The 20,669-nt window shown below is 29.2% G+C and overlaps 1 protein-coding gene across 1 annotated transcript in view; it reads left to right on the top strand.

The window, feature by feature from the left end:
* LOC107447225 (sodium/calcium exchanger 3) overlaps positions 1-20,669 on the top strand; it is a 297,552-nt gene that overhangs the window by 260,079 nt on the left and 16,804 nt on the right. Inside the window, exons 6-9 of the mRNA XM_043039409.3 lie at positions 11,443-11,594; positions 14,773-14,872; positions 16,806-16,916; positions 19,974-20,132. Of these exons, the coding sequence (XP_042895343.1) occupies positions 11,443-11,594; positions 14,773-14,872; positions 16,806-16,916; positions 19,974-20,132 (522 nt within the window). The remainder of the gene's footprint in view (positions 1-11,442; positions 11,595-14,772; positions 14,873-16,805; positions 16,917-19,973; positions 20,133-20,669) is intronic.

The following is a 20,669-nucleotide window of genomic DNA, read 5'->3' as shown; positions in this document are numbered from 1 at the left end:
ATATAAGTAATTTTTACTGCAAAATTAAGATACACCATTTATAGATGAAAAATGCACAGTCAGACAGCAATGAGTCTTTGTTTATATCATAGACTTAATTTCTTCTTATAAACTGATGAGAATAATAGAGAAGGCTTAAATTCAGCTCTTTATTTCTCACTTTGTTTCCAGCAAAATCTTTGCGTAGAAACGGATAGGTCATTTCTTTATTTTTTATTTTTTGTATGAACGAAAATTTGCGAGTACATAATCTCAGGAAGCATGTAATGAAATTTCGTATGACCAAAACTTGGTGAGAAGAAAACTTCGCTAGTACTCCGGATATAAGTTGCTAATACTTGTGTAGGCAAATTTTTATAAATAAACATCTTATTGCTGCGTAGAAATCTGTGTTTCTGTAATCCGTCATTTTTTATATTATCATTTATATGAAGGAGAAAGTAAAGTATTCCTGTAATAGCCCGTTCTGGGCCAGGGGTTATGAAGGTTAAGGTTCGACAATTTCGTGGTGAACAATATTACTGTGGTAATGTGGTCAGTACTGCACACAGACCGCCTTTACTTCTCAGACAAGCTGGTACCCATCGAACTAAAGCTGGGTGAGCTTCAAGCCGTTATTGGGGATCGAACTCCAGTTCATTGCTTTAACCACCGAGCTACCGCGACTCTTATATCTAGGTAATAGCATTAATTTTATATTGATTAATCCGTATAAGTAAGAATTTTTTAATTCCACGGACATTTTTTACACATTTAGTTACACAAGCACGCTTTAATGCTATCGCGATAATAAGTTTTCATTCATGCTAAGTCGGATTGGTATTATTGTTTAAAAAAATAATAAATTTTCTAGGTTATAATTTTTTTAAATTTTTTCATGTGAAGTCTATCATAAACTAATCTATAAAATTAACGTTGAACGATTATTAATACTTTATATACAGAAATTCATGTTAAATGATTGCTATTATTTCATAAACAGTAATTAACGGTGAACGATTGTTATAAAAATTGAAGCATAGTCGGCAATGAACCAAAATGCGATGCAACCTTAATGAGGATCTAAGCCGAACCCTATTATCTTCCAAGTTGACCATTGCACCACGTAATCAAGTCTTACAAAATGTGATTACAGGGTGCAGTTTAGCACTATATTCAAGATGCAATGTCTTTGAACCAAATTAAAGCTGAACGCGATTTAAAATTTCTAACTGCGCATCGAACATATATTCATTCCTATGGGTTTTTCTCTTGTGCTGTGAATAAAAAAATGAAAATAGTATGAGAATTATATTTCCATGAACAAAATTATTATCATAAATATTTCTTCTGCATTTTCAATGACTACGTATTACTTTTATATCAGCATATAGTGCACAAATAAGTACAAAATTCTTCTTCGAAATTCTAGAACTCTTATGATGAGAGCAGTAAAAATGGAAAACGTGGTTTAAATATGTATGAAGAATGGAGATATGAAATTCGATTTCGAAGACGTGTGTATTCGATTTTTTCTTCCAGTTTCCTCTTTGATCATTTATTCTAGAATATTATGCTCTTTGCCCAAGAGAATTGTTCTAAACTGTTGAACAACCACTAAGTTTATTTCAGAAATGGCACTTACAATATGTTCTGTTGATCATAAATGAAAGAATAAGTTAACATTCAACGACATGGCATTTTAAATTAAAATAGGTAAACGAAAATATTCGCATCGAATTTTTAATTCTATTTCAATTAATTGTGTTACAAAATATAATTACTTGTAATCTAATGAAAATTTTAACTGATAATATTTGTAGATAATTAGTTTAACAGTCGCTGTAATAATAATAAGGTTAACAGTCGCTTGTTGAAGCCTTATGACTACAAAGTTAATGCTAATTAGGGCTGTTTCCAAACCTCTTGAAAAAGTGGCTTGGCAAAGAAATGAGGGGGCGGGGCATATTTAATTCCCTGCTACAAACTTAGTTTAAATTTATTGCATTTAACTTTTTATTAACCTTCTTAAAGAGTTTTTACTACGATCAACATGCCATGAAACACTTGTTCTAAATCTTATTTGTGCAATTTATACTCATTGTAAATTTAATAGGCTTCAATAAAAATATGAAATTTCCCCACTTTCTACACTTTTCTCCCCTCCGTTACCATGGTTTAGGCAAATCATGAACTTAGGCGTAAAACTTACTTGCTTTATTACAATACTACGGAAACTGGTATTTTTCTACTATATAATGATAAAAATGACGTAATAAATCAATATCTGAAACAAAAAAATTTAATTGAGACATACATTTTCAGTTAAATTTAATATAAATTCACATTATCGTTATTTTACAAACCAATGCTAAATTGTGCAAGCAGATATTAAATAGTAAATTAAAGTGGGAATCTTGATGAACTCCACTTGAATCTCTAAATGTATTTTCTCGATATTTTTAAATGATGACTTTTCTAACGTCTATTAGAAATCATAATCTTTATTAGTCCTAGAAATATTATAACTCATAGTAAAAGATTAAGTAGAATAAGCAGATTACTCTACTTAAGTCTGGTCGATTATGAACCCGGAGTGAAAATAAAGCTAGAAGTTTTGCAATACTTTGTATAGCTATAAATTTTTTATACATAATAAAAAATACGATTACTAATACATATTAGGAAGAAAAACTATTGAAGGAAATTTAAAAAAAAAACAATGAATAGTTCAGTTTACCACTAATCCAATCTTACCATGCGAAGAACTATTTACACTGCCCAAAACAATTAAAGGAATATTGAGGTTGTGGGATGATGTTGCACCTGAAGAATTGTTTGAATGATTGATACATTATAGACAGACGTAGTAGGCTATATGAGATAAAAATTACATTTGTTTCGCAGAAAAAATGCGTTTTATTGACCATTTGGGTACAAAAGGAAAAAAAACAATTTTTGCATGAGAAAAACAAATAAAAAAAGGCGTTTCCTTAAAAGAAATTAGTTTCCCTGGACGGCCAACAACGATGAACACTTTTGAGGCATCGAGTCAATGAGATTATTAATGAGGGGCTAGAATACTCTGTCACACTCCTCCAGAATAGCTCTTTCCAGTTCTTGAAGAGTTTGTGGGGGTAGTCCAGCAATTCTTCTGCCGAGAATGTTCCAAACATGCTCGAATGAGTTCATGTCCGGAGAGCACCCTGGCCAATATATTCGTATAATTCATTCTTAAAAAAGGAAATCATTCACTAAGTTAGCACGATATGGCCTGCAATTGTCGTCCATTAACATGAAATCATCTCTAATTGCTGCAGCGTAAGGGACTACAATATTCTCAGGATCGGCGTCCGTCAGACCCATATCTAATGATATGGAGATCAGTCCGCCCATCAAAGAAGATGCCAACATAGACCATCACTCTCCCACAGCCAAATCTTACACTTTCGTGCATGAATGCAGGATTGTTTTTGGTGCCACGTTCCCTCCAGATGAAAATACGCCTATTATTAGGATGAACAGAAAAACGGGACTCGTCAGAGAAAAGAATATTGCGCTATTCATTTCTCCGCCAGTTCACATGACCTGTTGCCTTCTCCCTGCTGGCGTGACATTGCCTTGCTGCTAACGTGACACACACCATTTGTCGGCGATCATACAGACCTACAGCGTGAAGGCGGTGTCGGATAGTTTGTGTCGAAACTGTGGTGCAGTAGACGAGCGTAGGTACTGCTGAAGAAGAGTGAGATTCATATTTCGGTGTCTCTGAGCCGTTAGCGTTAAATAGCGGTCTTCATTGGGTGTTGTTGCAAGTTAATGCCCTGATCTTTGGCCTGCCTTTCAAGTCTCTAAGAAACGGTTCTAGATCCTGGAAATCACACTTTGTGAAACACCAATGGCTTTCTGCTACTCCGGCTTGTGTTTGGCCCCCTCAAACCAGCTAACAACTCTCCAAGCTTCTGATTCGGTTAAATGACTTCGTTGAGACATCACACTCATCGAAACAACGTGCTTACTGAATGTTGATCTTTCTTTTCGTCTTTGTCTACATTAAGTTGAACGTCAAATCAAATTAGCTGCCGCAAAAGCGCCTTCTTCGACACTAAACTCAAAATTTGCATGCTGCGAAGTTTGAAAATAAGAAAAAATTGCATTTGGGACTCTCTTTTTTTATTTTATGCACACAAAAAATTGTCTTAAACCGTTATTTTATAAAAGGCTTACAATATCCTGTAATTGTTTTGAGTAGTGTAGTATCTAATTACAAAATTTCGATTGATTGACAAAATTTCGATAATATGAATTTATATTTATTTTAAATGAAAAATTATGTGTGCAAGGTGATTCTAAAAAGATGGGCAAAATTTTAAGAAGTGATAGTACACACCCAAGCAAACAATTTTTATCGAAGAATGCATGGTCGAAAACAAAACGCAAAACCGTTAGTGGGCGTCAAAGTTTATGTTCTTATATGAGGCAAAAACACACAAAGAAGGATGAAGTTAAGTTATTAATGCAAATTTAATGTCATGTGATTGCAATAAGTGTTCAAAACAGTGGCCGGCAGCGGCTATGCACGCAGTACAACGGCGAAGGAAAGATTGGTGAACATTCTGAAACACACCAGGCGTATCACGAACTTTCCCTGCAGCGGCCGAAAGCTTGGCGACAAGTAACGCAGCGCAGTAATTCGCAACAGTAATGGAGCTTTCACGTTTGCATTAAACAACTTTCCAAACGCGCCAGCACCTTTGCGTTTTGTTTTTGACCATGCATTCTTTGATAAAAATTGTTTCCTTGGGTGTGTACTAACACTTCCTGAAATTTTGCCCATCTTTTTAGAATCACCATGTATATGTCTTAATTAAAATTGTTTTGAATTAAATATTGTTTCATTATAGTAATTTTATTATAATATAACAGAAAAATGTCAGTGTTCGTAAAATTTTTATAAAAACAAATTAGATCTATTTTGACCGCACTTAACCATCCTTGTTAACGGAAAAGCTGTGTCGTGAAGAAATTAAGAAAAAGAAACAAATTTTAAAATTATGCGAAAAGTAAATCAAATCTTACTACTACTAAATTACTGTTAATGTAAAATAAAAATCTGAGAAACACTCTTATTTAAGTTGAACAAATTTGCATCACCAGAACTGCAGTCGGATTCAAATTAAATTAGGCTATCAAAGTGAATCGTACATTTTCAGAAAATAAAAAAAGGGAATTTCATTGAATACTTGATTTGCTGACTTATTTAAAACTGACTTTGACAAACTTCTTTGAATAGAAAAATATTATTTTTAAAAAGGTGAAAGCTGACAGAAGTGAAGAAATGCAGTTCGTAAAAATTTGATTGTCAGCCAAAGAAATCGATTGCAACCTAAATAAAATTATGGATATAAATTCAGTTTAAGTTTTGTATGATTTCTGATATTTTACAGATATGAATATCAAGTACAATTTGGTGTAATTTATTTACTTGGCTCTTATGCTGCCTCTTTTTCTATTTTCTTTTTCTTGACGCATATAGGCTATTTTTAAGCTATAAGCTACATAGGCTAATTTTTAAAAATAAAAGATTTGAACTACAAAATTAATATTTATATGGATAGTGAATTTAAAAAATATAATTAGAACGTTTTTACTGTAATCAATGACGAAATAAATATTCTAATAACTTCCCGTTCTTTTAATTTGGAATTTCTTATTCCCAGTCTCATTAAAAAATTAGTAATAGTAGATGAGAATTGGAAAATATTAATATTTGATTATTTCTTCCTCAAATCTTTTTATTTTTGAAAAAAGCATGTACGTGAAAAGTGCATATTTATGGAGTATCATGTTTTTTAATTAATTTATTTATTTTGAATGATACGATTAAATGATAAATAAGGAACAAAGTAAATATAGAATCCAGAAATGAAACTATATTAACTTATATTTTTCTTTTACACTTAATAAACTTCATTTTGTCCTCTCCGTTTCATTATGAAGAAATAAATATAATTTTGCATATATTTTACTTTTTTCAGAAGCACGAAAGCGAAAAATAATGTTTTCTAATTGCATTAGTTTATGGAATATAATTGATTTTTTTTAAAATTTGCTTACATAAAATATATTGTTCATAAAAAATGAATCTCTTTACGCTAGAACATATTACAAAAAAAATATTTTAAGATACCTTGAAACTTTGAATGTAGATTTTGTATAATGTTAGCTATGTTTTGAAATAAAAGGTAAAGTTTAAGGCAGAATTTATTATTTTTATCATGCTTAATAAGCAGAATATCACGTTTTAATATCACGTTTAAATAAGTACGTTTAAAATTTTTCCTGAAAAACTCAATATTGAACTACATATTTAGTTAAATAAATAATTTCAAGAAACTTAAGAGGTAAGATATTACTTTATTAAAAACTTCATTTGTTTTAAAAATATACAAATTGGAAATAACAGTCTAAACGCGTTTCAAGCGCTCAAAAACCAACGCCTATTTTTAAGACTTGCCAGACGTGAATGAGAAGAAACTAAAGTCATTTGAAATAAAAAACGTAAAGTTGCCAAAAAAAAATGAAAAATGTAGGTAAGAGACAAAACTACAAAAAGCTACAGTTGCCCGAGAGAGAAAAAGATGAAACACAGAACAAAAACCACAGTGACCGAGAGAGGTAAATCAGGAACAAACCTTCTGTGTTTGACATATTTTAAAGATTTTAGTTCAAAACACATATAACCATTTTATCTAAAATTTTATCTTTTATGCTTTATAATTTTTTCTAGAACTGCTGCCATGACAAAAAATTTTAGGTTTTTATGCTCAAATTTGCCCTTATTTGTTTTTTAAAAAATTGCTTTAGATTTACAGTTTCAGCACACTTTCATACAAAAATTTAAATTAGAAATTTAATTAAAGTAGAAAAATTGTGCCGATTCCAGTCACACACCTTAAATATTCGGATTTCAAAATGAAATTATATTTATTTATATAGATCTTTTGTTCTTTATAGAACTCATTTAAGATCATTCCTAAATGTTATTTTATTATGAATAAAAAATAGTGCAAATAGAAAGATAACGCGCAGTTCCCAACAAACATACAGCTTGTCATAAAATAATAAATAACTCTTATCCCATGATGAGAAAATAGATAGAAAATTCTTGAAAGTATGGTCTTCTTTACATGAATAGCAACGAAAAAATAAATATTTAACTTATCGCTACCATGCAGGTGTTAAAAACTGTTAGTCTTCTGGTTTTGTAGTTTTCTTTTATTCTGGCAATAAAAATGTTCTCTACGATGTTTTCGTAGAATTTTCATCTTCCAGATTTGTTCCCTCGAGTTTATTTTTTTCGATGTTTCTTAGTTCGAATGTAAACTTCCAACCTTCTAATTTTAAAAGTGTTGTTCAAATAAATGTTCGAAACGGAAAACCCTGAATAGTTTCCTTAATGGTCCTTGGAGGGTGATCCCATATATGCTATTTAATTAGTGCAGGCGATATTTTAAGTTACGAAATCAGACGTAAAAATGTACTTTCTCTGAATAAATATATATTTCTTCAATATGGCTTCGAAGCGAGAAATTTTTAAAACCAAATCATATTAGATAGCATAAACGTTTTTGGGATTTGGGGGGGGGGTTAGCGAACAAGAGACGAAGTTCATTATTAAAAATTATTCTTTTAACAATATAATATTTTAAATGTATCATTGCATTAGTTACATTGAAATAGCAACATTCTTAGCAAATACGAAAATTTTAAAATTAAATTTCTCTGAAACTATTTGACCGATTTTGCTCGACTTATTTGGCCATATTAGTATTTCGCCATATAAAATCTACAATCTGCATGTAATATCGCATTCCTTTAAATGCAATGAAAATTTGTATACCTTGCATATCAAAATTCTTTCGACTAAAAACATTAAAATATTAAACAACTTTTTAAATTATTGTCGTATGAAATTATCTTTGGACAAACAATTTTATAATAACGTGCAAAAGTTTTTTAGAAATGCACAAACAATAAGATTGGTATTAAGGGTTCCAAATTTGGTATAACTCTCCTAACCAAATTATTATGACCCTATTTCCAAGATCGCGGTTACCCCCTATATTTGGGGGATAAGAAATCCAAATGTCTTATTTCTTAAACTTAATGGTATGTACCTTATTCTTAAGCTTAAATATAGTCTGCACTAATTAACTAGCATGTTTGTGGTCACTCCCCTCGAACCATTAAAATTGAGTCTAAGAAAGGGAAAATTAGATTATTAAATCAGAAGTCATTCAGAGTGTTTCTTTTTCTTCGCTTTTTTTTTATCATACTTTAGGAATAAGCAATAATAACAACAGCACTTAGAATATATTTTTTTTCTGTAAATAAAATATTTATTCACCTGTTTTTTTTTGTTTTTTTTTTCGTCGTTTCATTTTACTTTTGCAGCTTTTTTTTTCTTTTTCCCCTGTAAAAAGCATAAAAGAAAAGGAAATACAAATCTTACTTAAGAATATGAAATATATTCATATTTTTTAAATATAGAATTTTAAAAAATTACTCATAATATATCTTTTACAGATAGGCACATATGATTTGAGATTTTACTTTTTATCAAGAATTAAAAATAAATAAAAAAAAAGTGTTAAATGAATTTAATTGGCGTGAAATCATATCCAGCGTGAAATCGTAGCTTCGTTAGTCTCATTATCATGCTTTATTCGAAGCATTTATTAATGCTATTCATTATCTTCACTTAATTAGAATGATTTTTTTTAAAGTTCTCCCTCAGGCGCTTTTGATGATCTTCCTGAATTATGTTTTTTTTTGTAATTGCTTAGTGATTCTTTTTTTCACATAAAAAACTTTAAAATATTTTAGTGCTTCTAAAAAATTTAAACTGAATAGAAAGGCGTTAAATAAGCTTGTAGTATTTTCTTTAGTATTTAACTTGTTATAACAGTTGAACACCCATCATTTGTTGCTAAAAAAATTGAAACAGTTTATTGTTTCCAACTTTATTCTTTCGAAAATTTTGAAGTCTAAAAAATATTTACTTTTCAAAAACTTATTATTTCTATTTTAAATCAAGATTTTTTTATTTGAAAATTACATGAGAAAGTTGCATGACCATGCAGTATTTAATTAACGTTTCCTCGCGGATTTTATGTTTGAATTTTAAAATTTATTATAAATTGTCACTAGATTAACCTATCACTAGATAAACCTATTGTGGTTGACCTTGCGACACTTGAGATATATTAAATTTCAAAACAAAGTTGAGAGTGTAAAATAACGAATAAAAAATTAATACAAAATATTCATAACGTTTGAAATTCAAAAAATATTACATTTAGATTTCCTAGATTTATTTTTAATGATTAGTTGAAAATTGATATGCGTCTTTATCAATAAAAATTAATAGTTTCATGTAATTTCCTAGAAACTTAAATGTTACATTGCATAAATAATTTTTGATGTTATAATTCAAAATAATTCCTACTGTTAGAACTTCGTCTAGCTTGGAGTCTATATTTTCTATTCAAAAGTTAAAATTCAATATTTGAGTATCATTAAAGAAAAAAACCAAGGTTTTCATGTCTCTACTGGGCAACTTATATCTTATACATTTCCCATTTATTTATTTTTTCTCTTTAACCTCAATCTAACACGGAATTTATAGAATCTTTGTTTATAATATTTCTCAATGTTAATAATAATAATTTCTAAGATCCAACAGATGGCGCTCTGTGCAGTAATGTAAAAGGATTAATTGTATTCAGTTTCCTCTTAGGTACTTTAACATTAACCTCATACCTTTTTTGTTATTAAGTATATTTTCTGCTAAGAGTGTTTTGTAATGATTTGAGCTCCGAGATCATCGTATTTAACAACATTACCTAGAGTTAAAATTTAAAATATGTATTTCATGTATCTACCTGAAAAAAAAAATTAATTTTTTCTGGTAATTCAGGCTCTTATTCTTTTTTGCTCTTGCTACATTACATTTTTTAAACTTTGAAACTGCAATTCGCTTTATATTTTTGTTTTTAAAACAATTTAAATTTACGTTTATGTCCGCAAAAATAAAATTTAATTCCCATTTTCATAGACCTGGATATTTATTTTATTTTGATTGAAGTTTCATTTAGTAAATGCGGGATGGACTATAGTGATAATTCTTTTGAGCGATTTAAAAGTTTGAATTCCCGGAAAAAGCTCTTTGTTATGTTTCCAAAACCTCATTATGCAGATTAAAGCCATATATTCAAAGAAATATCTAGCAGTGGCGATATATTCTAACGTAACGAATATATTTTCTACAGCAAAAACCTTTTAAAGAAAGTAAATTTTATTCTTAAGTAATTTATCTACAATGCATTCTAAAGGTAATCTATCTACACATTGATCGTTCCTGTGATATTTCAGAAACATCGCTGTATTTTACTGTCTTTTAGAAATTAAACTTATTTCAGTTTCATAAACTAATGTTATTTATTAATAATATAGCGATTCTCTATTCCTCCTATACTGCAAAATTTTTTAGTGTATCTTACCACCAAAAATGATGGCAACTACTTTACGCAAAGTACTTCCACCATGCCATAATTGTGTACTTGCACTTCGGGACGAAGATCACGGATACCCACACATCTGACCTATGACGTCAGCGCCAGCTGACCGTTTATGAGCAAAATGTCATGTTAAAGTTGAGTTAAGTTTCTCCATATAAGTTAGAACGTTAATTAAAGAGAAATTTATTAAATACAGCGCCATATCTCACATCAGATTTGTTGAAACAAAATTTTCTCACCTTCTTCTTTTACTTAACTTAGATTTATTATTTATCTGGGTATTTTATTATAGCCGTGATATATTTTTGTTTGTGCACCTGGCACCTTCGATGCATAATTAGGTTGTTTATGTTATACGGGGCTTCGTGCCTATCTTTGTGTTAAATAAAAAAATATACTGTGAAAGAATTGAAAACTTTGCGTAAGAATATGTCTCGTAAGAATGATTGCTTCAATTCAATTGATTAAAAAGAACATTATATTAAAGTATATTAAACATAACATCTTTTATATAAGTGCCAAATAAAACTATACCGAAAAGTTACTATGTTACTAAATGTAAATTTGAATAGCTATCGGTGTTTATACAAATCAACTTAATGCCTTACTTTGCAACTGAATTCCACTTAATACTTCAAATTTTTAGTTAAATCTATGTTCAAAAATATAAATTCATCTTGAAAAAAATATTGTACGAAAAAAGCTTACGTTAAAGAAGTCTACTGTGCACGCACGTCATCGGAAATGTATGCTAAATCCATTCTATGCTGGATTTCAAATTTGGCGGCAAATTTGGCATATTAAAGTAGTTTTACGTATCTATAATTACTATACGACATATTTTTGTTTCATTTATTCATTTAACAAATATATCTTTCAGATTATATTAAAGAACAATCTGGACAAATCTTAGATGAGCATCGACCCACTTCAGAGTTGACAGAAGCAGAAAAAGTTGCTTTGCTGGGCAAACCTCGTTTAGGTGATAATTATAAAATTCAACTGCGCATTAAAGAAAGCAAGGAATTTAAGGTAACATATTACTTTTTTTTTGAAATGCTAAAGAGAAAAAAGTTGGCCTTTGTATTACAATTAAGAATTAAAGTTTTACAGATCATTTACTATAATATCTATGATGAGTTAATAGTAAACTTTTTTATTAAAAATGAACTTATATAAAATTTTACATCAACAATTTACTAAAGAAAACTATTTTATTTATGAATAAAATAGATGTCAAGATTTTTCACAATTTCTCCGTTCTCCACACTTTTCCTCTCTGTTTACCATGGTTTAATATCTTACTCCCCCCCCCTATTGCCATAAATTTCAACTTCTTAGTAAAAAATACCTACGTAAAGGAAAAGGTACGATTTGTCGAAACCATGGTTACGATAAGTGGAAAATATTTGAGGGCGGAATTGTGTAACCTTAAGGTACCTATAGTAATTAGAAAGAGTATATGAATGTTTATAACAGAAATGCATTACTTTTCTTGCTGGAATTTCTTAGACACGATTAATCTACAGTGTGTTGAGCATTATTTATTGTTTTATAAATTCTAATGCTTGTTCCATAAGTGTAATTGATTATAAAATTTTATTTGATGATATTGATGTTAATCCATTTTCATATATTTGTTTTGATTTATAATTTTCAATAAGATTAACGAAATTACATATTTTTGACATATCGAATTATATAGTATCGAATTGCATATAAACTTGATTTGTTTTGTTAAAAATAAGTGAATAATTATAAAAAATAATGAATAATTATAAAAAAAATAATAAATACAAAGGTGACCTGCAAACCATTTACATAAATATAAACAAACTGAAAAAACTATGCGTTAAAATTAATAAAATTTGTATTTAATTTTAGTCATCGTAAAACCAAATTTAAGCTACAATTCTGCATTTTTAGATATATAGTTCAATAAGTCATAATATCTGCACTTTGAGTCTTAATTCGAGCCATGCTGAAATCTTAACTAAAAAGAACGATGCTATTATTCAAATTGAACAATAATATCTTGTACTAAATTTTTTAAAACAATGTAAGCTCAACAGTCTAAAGGTTGTTATGCAAAGATTGGTTGTTATGGTTCAAAATACTCCAACACTTCTAAGATTGTACGAAGTTGGCAAAATAAAATAACAATAACGAAATAAAATAACAAAATTAATGTTTATCTTAAGCAACATACCTATCGAATTGTTAATTTTTAAATTAACCATAATGATATTTTTAGAGGGTTGAATTTTTTTTAGAAAGCCACAATATGAGGAAGAAAACTTTATTTAAAGTTTTAGCAGCAATTTGAATTTATAAGAAACTATTTCAGCGATTTCAAATCCGATATACATTTAATTAAATATTTAAAACAGTTGCAATCCCTAATGGAATTTCCCATTTGCTAATTATTCGCTAATCCAAGCATATACATGTTTTATCTAATCTTTTCTCAACTATGCTAGCTAATGAAACCAGCATACATTTATAAATCAAGCTTAGATGTTCTGTTACGAAATCCCCATAAGCACTTACGACATTTACTCTAATAAAAGGAAATTTAAATTCGTTTTAAATATTTAGTCTTTAATTCCTTTTAAATATTTATAAATTGTCTTGCTGGCCGCCGTAAATCTCACTTGTTCATTTGTAATGAATGAAATTGAGCAACTTGATTACATTTTGTAATCTCTTACAAACCAGCTTCTTTTTAGTAGTGCTACGATTAGTGATTTTAATTGTTTATAAATATTCTTTCTTCTAGATATTAGTTTCTATCGAAAGAATTATAACTCACTAATAAAACATTTAATTGTTCAATGATCTGTCCATGTCTAATGATTCGCTAATCCAAACATGTGTATGGTTTATCTAGTCTCTTCTCGACTATGCTAACTCATGAAACCAGAATTCATTTATAAACCAAACTTAGATCTTCTGTAACGAAATCCCCATATGCACTTACAACATTTACTGTAATAAAAGGAAATTTAAATTAATTTTAAATATTTAGTCTTTAAAATTTCTTTTAAATATTTATGAAATGCTTTGCTGTTATCCATGAATCTCACTTGTTTAATAGCAATTAAAGAAATTGAGCAACTTGATTAAGTTTTGTAGTCTCTTACAAACCAGCTTCGTATTAGTAGTACTACGATTAGTGATTATTGATTAATTATAAATATCTCTTCCTTCTAGATATTAGTTTCTATTGAAAGAATTCTAACTCACCAATTGTATTTTGTAATATTTGTAGTATTGAACCACTCCAATAGTTGTAATATATCATACAATTTAAATTATTTGAACTATTTTAACAATTGTCTTATATAATACTATATGTAACATTTTGTTCCTTAAGCATATATCACAAATCTTATTTTTTATAATATTTTGAAACAATTTAAACTGTTCTCCGATTCAATATTTTTCGTAACATTTTGAACCATATTAACTGTCGTTAAAAGTTTTTTTTTTATTAATTTGAACTTTCACTGTTCGAACTATTTCGATCATTTACGTTTTTTAGACTTTTCTTCTTACCAAATATAATTTCTAAAATTATTTATTAGCTCAATATTGTTTCAAAGCAGAGTACTAATTACGGTTTTCTTTTTAGTAATCTAATCTTTGAAATTCCAACAACTCAATAAAAAATATTAAAGTAAGATCCAGCAAAATTTAACATTAGCAGTTTCTAAAAAATGAAGTAAAAAGTTTCTTAAGTTTCTTCTTTATGTTTTAAATCAAATGCAATCCAAAATACATTTTCTAGATTACCAAAATTATTTTAATAATAAAAGCTTTCTTGAAAGAAGTTTTAAAACTATCCCAATTTTCATACATACTGCATCGCTATGAAATAAAAAACTTTAGTTGATTGGAGAAAAAAACTCTCCCTTGTCTGTTCACAATTTAATAATAACTAAACAAATCTTACTTAATTTTGTGTTATTTGGTTAGAAACCCTAATACTGGCTACAAAGATTCAAATATATTTTTCCTAATTTTTTATTAACTGAAATTGAATTATTACCAAATAATTTAAATTTCATTTAAATGATTAACTTCTACGACCTAAACCAAATAATTTTTAACAATTTGTTGAAAACAAGTATACATTAATGTATAAAGTAAAAAACATGTTATGTAATTGCTTAAGTCATTTAAAATGAATTACGTGATTTATCTTTAGAATACTGTCGACAAACTGTTCGAGAAAACTAATGTATCCATGACTATTGGAACATCATCTTGGAAAGAACAGTTCTTAGACGTTATTACTGTTAGTGCAGGTAATTCATTATTGCAAAACTATTTTCATTCATTATTGTAAAGCTCATTTTTGATATACAGGTAAATAAATCTTTTGAAAAATACCCGAGAGCGCAGTTAAACGTAATTTTGACCTATCTTACACTGGCGTAAGAAAAAGAGAATTTGCTGACTTGGTCGATTATCTCTAGATTATCTATTTTAATGAAATTTGATCTGTACATACATTTATACAATACAAAACAAATAACAGATCATTAATTGTAATGCACACTCAATATCATGCGTAACACTTGTTGGAGTCGGATGGTATGAAACAGCAGTTGCAGGATATAAAAAGGGGTCAATAGGGGGTATGGCCCTTTCTTACAGATATACAGACCTTGCAGCATGATTTAATACTTGAAATAAGACAGTTTATCATTTCCTATGGCAATTGGCCTGAATTGTCCTGTGGCAATTTAATACCTTCCAACTCCAACGAGTGATACGCATGACAAGAGTGGATATTACAATTGTTGAATGGTTATTTGGTTTCTATTGTATCAATGTATCTACATATCAAATTTCATTAAAATCGGTCTTGTAGTTAAATAGATAATCTACCAAGTCTGTAAATTCTCTTAAATTCATACATCAGTGTATATTGCATTGAAGATAATCTTAAAATTAACAATTTAAGAAAAACATGGAAAACGAATCTCACCTTTTTTATTCTTAAAAAAATATTTAACAAGTTTGTACCATATTGCTACATGGCACCAGTGGGGCCAGAAGACTATGATCTTTGACCAAAAATTAAATTTTCAACTAAAATACGTGTAGGCAGTTTTAATATCGCCCAAATTAAGTATTTATAATCATTCCAAACATTATAATTTACTTTTTGGACCGACAAGAGTACGATGTAGTGAAAAATATGTTAAATGTTTCTTTCTAAATGTAACTTTTAAATTTATATTTCAGAAATATATATAGGAATTTCACCTTAGTGTTGCATTTTTATCAGAGTAATTAGTCTGAAATTATAGCACAATTTTTAAAATTTGTGGGATTAAGTAATACTGTTGACAAACTTATAGTTTATATCTTATCATTTGACATTTTACAATGTTTGACTCATTTTCGAAACTTATCTCCAAAAAGTTCCACGAGGTAATTAGCTAAACTTTTTTTTGTTGTCTTCTTTGATGTTTCTTCTCTAAAAGTAATCTGCCTTATTTTGCCCGTATTACAAGGTGGACTAAACTAAACTAAACTCAGCGACGCGACAGCCCATGAGGGCCAAGGCCTACTGTGCCCATCTCAGTTTTCTTGACCTTGGGCTCTGGGGTGCAGGAGCAGATGTTCCGGTCAGGTGGTCAGCCGAACGTGGAACCCCCTGTGTTTAGTTCTCAAGCATGCTTGGTACTCATTTATCGACCCACTGAAGGGATGAAAAGCTGAGTAAACTTTGCCCGGCCCGAGGTTCGAACCAGGGTAGATATAACCTCCTTAGAGTAGGAGAATCTTTTAAAGGCTTTAAGAAGTTTATATACACTTTAAAAAATATTAATAAGAAAAAGCAGTTTATAATTTAAGTAAAAACGTTAATTTTAACAGATGACAAACATTATAATGAATCATAATGTTAACTTAAAAATGGTATAATATTGACAAAATAAAATAAAAAATTAAATATATTTTTTTAAGAAGCAGGTAAAACCTCCCACATAAAACTTAAAAATAGATTGTAAAAATAAGAATTTTAATAATATCCTTCATGTGACATATTATTAAATATATTTTTTTTAATTATGATAATGATATTAACTATCATACAACATATTATTCAACATTTTAATCAAATCTTTTTTATAGATATTATGATAATATATCCATAACAAGAAATTATTTAAGTATCTAATTTTTAATTGGAAATTCTTTTAATTTTTTTCATCATTTTGTCTTTAGGAGACGATGATGAAGATGGAGATGAAGAAAAGATGCCATCTTGTTCAGATTATGTGATGCATTTCTTTACGATATTTTGGAAAGTTCTGTTTGCTTTTATCCCTCCCACCGGTATTATAATTTTTATTTCATTTATTTATTTTCACAAAAATGCTTATAAACCATATTGTTTACAAACTAAGGTAAACATTGTTTAAGAGCACAAGAAATATTTATAAATGCAGAGAGCTGTTTCGGATGCTCAAAGGGCAACCTTTATGCTCAAAGAAATGAGAGAAAACGGGGTAAATATAGAGAAAGGTAACGTCACAAAGGTGACGTTAGTTAGGTTTAATCATAGATTAAACCTAACTAACCCCCCTTTTTTGTTCCTTGCTTCCCATTCGACGTCATCCATTCACCCTTCCCTCCTATTGGCCGTTGCTCTAACCCCCCCCCTTGTGACGTCACCTTTCTCTATATTTACCCTGTTTTCTCTCATTTCTTTCTGTTGCACTGATGAAGGTTGCCCTTTGAGCATCCGAAACAGCTTTTGTTTAATTTTACTGAATATTTTTAAAGCAGAAAAACGTAGGATAAAAAAATTAAATTCTTATAAAAATGTCCATATTTCCATAAATATTTAAGCTAGGCTTGCTACATTTTATGCAGTTATTGCAAATAAATACCCAAGTAATCATTCCAAGCTTATTGCTCTACTTTCTGGCATTGAGTGTTTAAAAAAACATGTTTTCTTTCATAATTTACTGTCGGTCCGTCAAATTTTTGAAAGCATTATTGAAAAATCACATGAATTAAGCAACTTTAAATTTACCGAATAAAAGCCACGAGTTTGTCTATAAAAAGTTTAAAAAAATGTCAAAAACTGAAAATGTCTCTTCCATTATTGTAGGACAAGGTATTATAAATATTGAAACCCATCATCTACTTTACCATTGCATGAAATATTATCAATATAGAAAGAATTTACAAAATAAACTTACTTAGAATAAACAAAAAGTCATTTACAATGCAAATTAAACAAGAAATTTGAGCCATATAAGACATTTCAACTCAGAACTTAGTTTCCCCGCTTTCAAAAAAAGAACATCTAATAACATAATCTAAGAACAATGTTACAAGCAACCAAACTACTTTTTTAAAAGCCAACTTGCAAACATACCGTTAGGAAAAAACTCAAGGTAATATAAATATAAGAATTATGTGGCCAAATAGCTTTAAAAATAGAATATTTAAAAAAAAAAAGGTCAAACAAAAAATTTTCGCTGAAAAATGATAAAATTTATAAATTTAAAATGATAAATGCTAAAAGGATGGCCTTTTAATGTTTCTGCTAAAAATTAAAAAGGTTTTGCTCTTAACCAAAAGAGGTTTGCTCTTAATTAAAAGAGGTTTTGCTTTTAACAAATTCAACAATTCAACTAATAACAAACACTCATTATTTAAAAGAAGTCTTTTAAACCTGGATTTTTTTTATCTTCTTTCCTTCCGTGAAATATCATCGATATGAAAAGAACTTTTAACACATTAAATAAAAAGCTCTTTATAAAGTAAATCAAAGAAGAAAATTGAGCTGTATTACAAGAAAAATCCCAACCTAAAAACTTGATTCCTAAGGGTACACCATATATTCTTTTTTTTTTCTTTAAAGCATCACCTCAATCTCAAATAAACCGATTGCTTTTCTAAAACGAACTTATATATAAAGAGTATATTATTTCAGTAAAAGCGATAAAGAAAAGAGAATTCCCAATGCTCACGTTATCTAATTCTCAATTTTATAGATTTTATTGATGTAGAAATAAGAACCTAATTTTCAAATACATTCAGTATTTGATATCATATGGAGACACTATATGTTGTATGGACTAAATTAGGAGTTTCCAACCTAATGGTATCGAACCTAAATTTGGATCGTGAGGTTTTCGGAGATTAAACCATATTGGAAAACAAAGAGTATTAATTTTAAAAAAAATAATAAAATAAACTAATATTTTTTGTCCTAAGCTAAAAAGCATATAATAAGTATATCAATCCTATAATTATTTATTTTATAAAGCCTAATATTATGGATTACTTCTAATATTATTCAGAAATATTTATTTTATAGTCCTTTCTAAATATGTCAGAAGCAAAAGTGATTTGAAAAAAAAAATTCATACCATCTTTGTTTCTTGTCTGGCAAGTCTTGATTTTTATTCCAATTTAAGGAAAAACGCAACATTCTTTATTAATCAGTTATATATTAGTGTAAGTTTTATCAACTATTTTTGGTAAGATTTAACTTGTGTAAGAATGCTCGATTCGGTATTAACCTGAAATAAAATAATCATTCACGCAATTTTTACTAGTTTTTCTGCACCAAATTTGGATAGGCCACAGTTCTTACAGTGTACCTTGTTCCTCCAAAAATGAACGACGATGTACAACTTCAATAAAAGAAAAACGGTGTAAATTTTTCTAAAATACATATCTAGCCGCAATTTCTCGATTATTTCTAATTAATTGAATTTGACTTCCAATGAGGTGAACCGGGATCGAATCCCAGCGATGACTCGTTGTTACGAATTCCGCATCCTGCTTGCCCCGACCACAGTACAGACTTGAAATATCCTCAGTGGCAGACGGATCATAGGTTAGAGTCTCCTTGCCGTCAGGCTAACCGTAGAAGGGTCTCGTGGTGGTTATCCATGTAACGCAAATACGGGTTAGTTCCATCAAAAAAGTCCTCCGCGAAGGCAAATTTCTCTCAATACTTGATCCAGGAGTTTTTTTGTTTTCTGAATTGGGTCAAAATTACAAGGGTACGGAGTTGAATTTTAATAGTCGTAAACCCAAAATTGGGTCGGCTGTTCAACGACGGTTATAAAATAAAAATAAAAAATACATATCTGGAAACAATACAAACAAACAATATGACATATGAAGTTTATATTTGGGAAAATTGTTGTCTATCTCTATATTACCCCATTCCTTTCAATTCATGGTGATTTCCCATGTAATACTAAGGATACTTGGAATGTGATTCACTGTTTTAACAATCATAAACTACAATATGTTTTTCTTCATAAATACTGCAAAAGCTAAGCACGGCTGTGATAATTTCTGTGTATCAATTTTAGCTTTTCAAGTAAGCAAACAAAATTGAATTGATATATTTTGTTTCAGACTGTTTCGGAGGTTGGGCTTGTTTCATCATCAGCATTGCCGTTATTGGTCTTTTAACAGCTCTGGTAGGTGATTTAGCCTCACATTTTGGATGTACAGTAGGCCTCAAGGATTCAGTAACAGCTATTTCCTTTGTAGCACTCGGTACTAGTGTACCAGGTTGGTATATTGATAATGCTCTCAATTTATTTTAATTGAAATAAGAAATAAATAGTTTAGAAATTTAATTTATGTTATAAAATGGGAATAGAAAGTTACTATTTATTTCTAATTAATAGAATAATCTAAACACATTTCATGATTAAATTTAAAAAATTGTTGTTAAAGAATTGTTGTAAATTTAAATTTTTTGTGAAAAACGCTAGTTGCAAGAACCTGTTTTACTTATACGTTGGGAAGAAATTGCATAAGAAAATATAGAATATTCAATTTCGGAAATATTTACTTCTACAAAATTTGTACGAGCTTTCTACAGAATATTCATACATTACTTCGAGAAAACTACAAATCTGAGAGGAAAATATAAAATCCAAATGCCTAAGAAGTAATATAATTTCCAACTTTTCTTCGCACATAATGTTCTCTATAGTAGCTTACCGTTTATAATTCTTAAATCATTAGAGATTGCTTCAGAAATCAGAAAGACTGTACTTATCTATTTCGCGGCACAGGTGGTAATGTTGCCAATGAAAACGC

The sequence above is a fragment of the Parasteatoda tepidariorum genome, chromosome 6 (assembly GCF_982258835.1).
Source record: "Parasteatoda tepidariorum strain Cologne lab strain chromosome 6, Ptep-v5.0, whole genome shotgun sequence".
NCBI lineage: Eukaryota > Metazoa > Arthropoda > Arachnida > Araneae > Theridiidae > Parasteatoda > Parasteatoda tepidariorum.
Note: the sequence above shows the minus strand (reverse complement) of the source record. Positions and strands in the feature narration are given on the sequence as shown.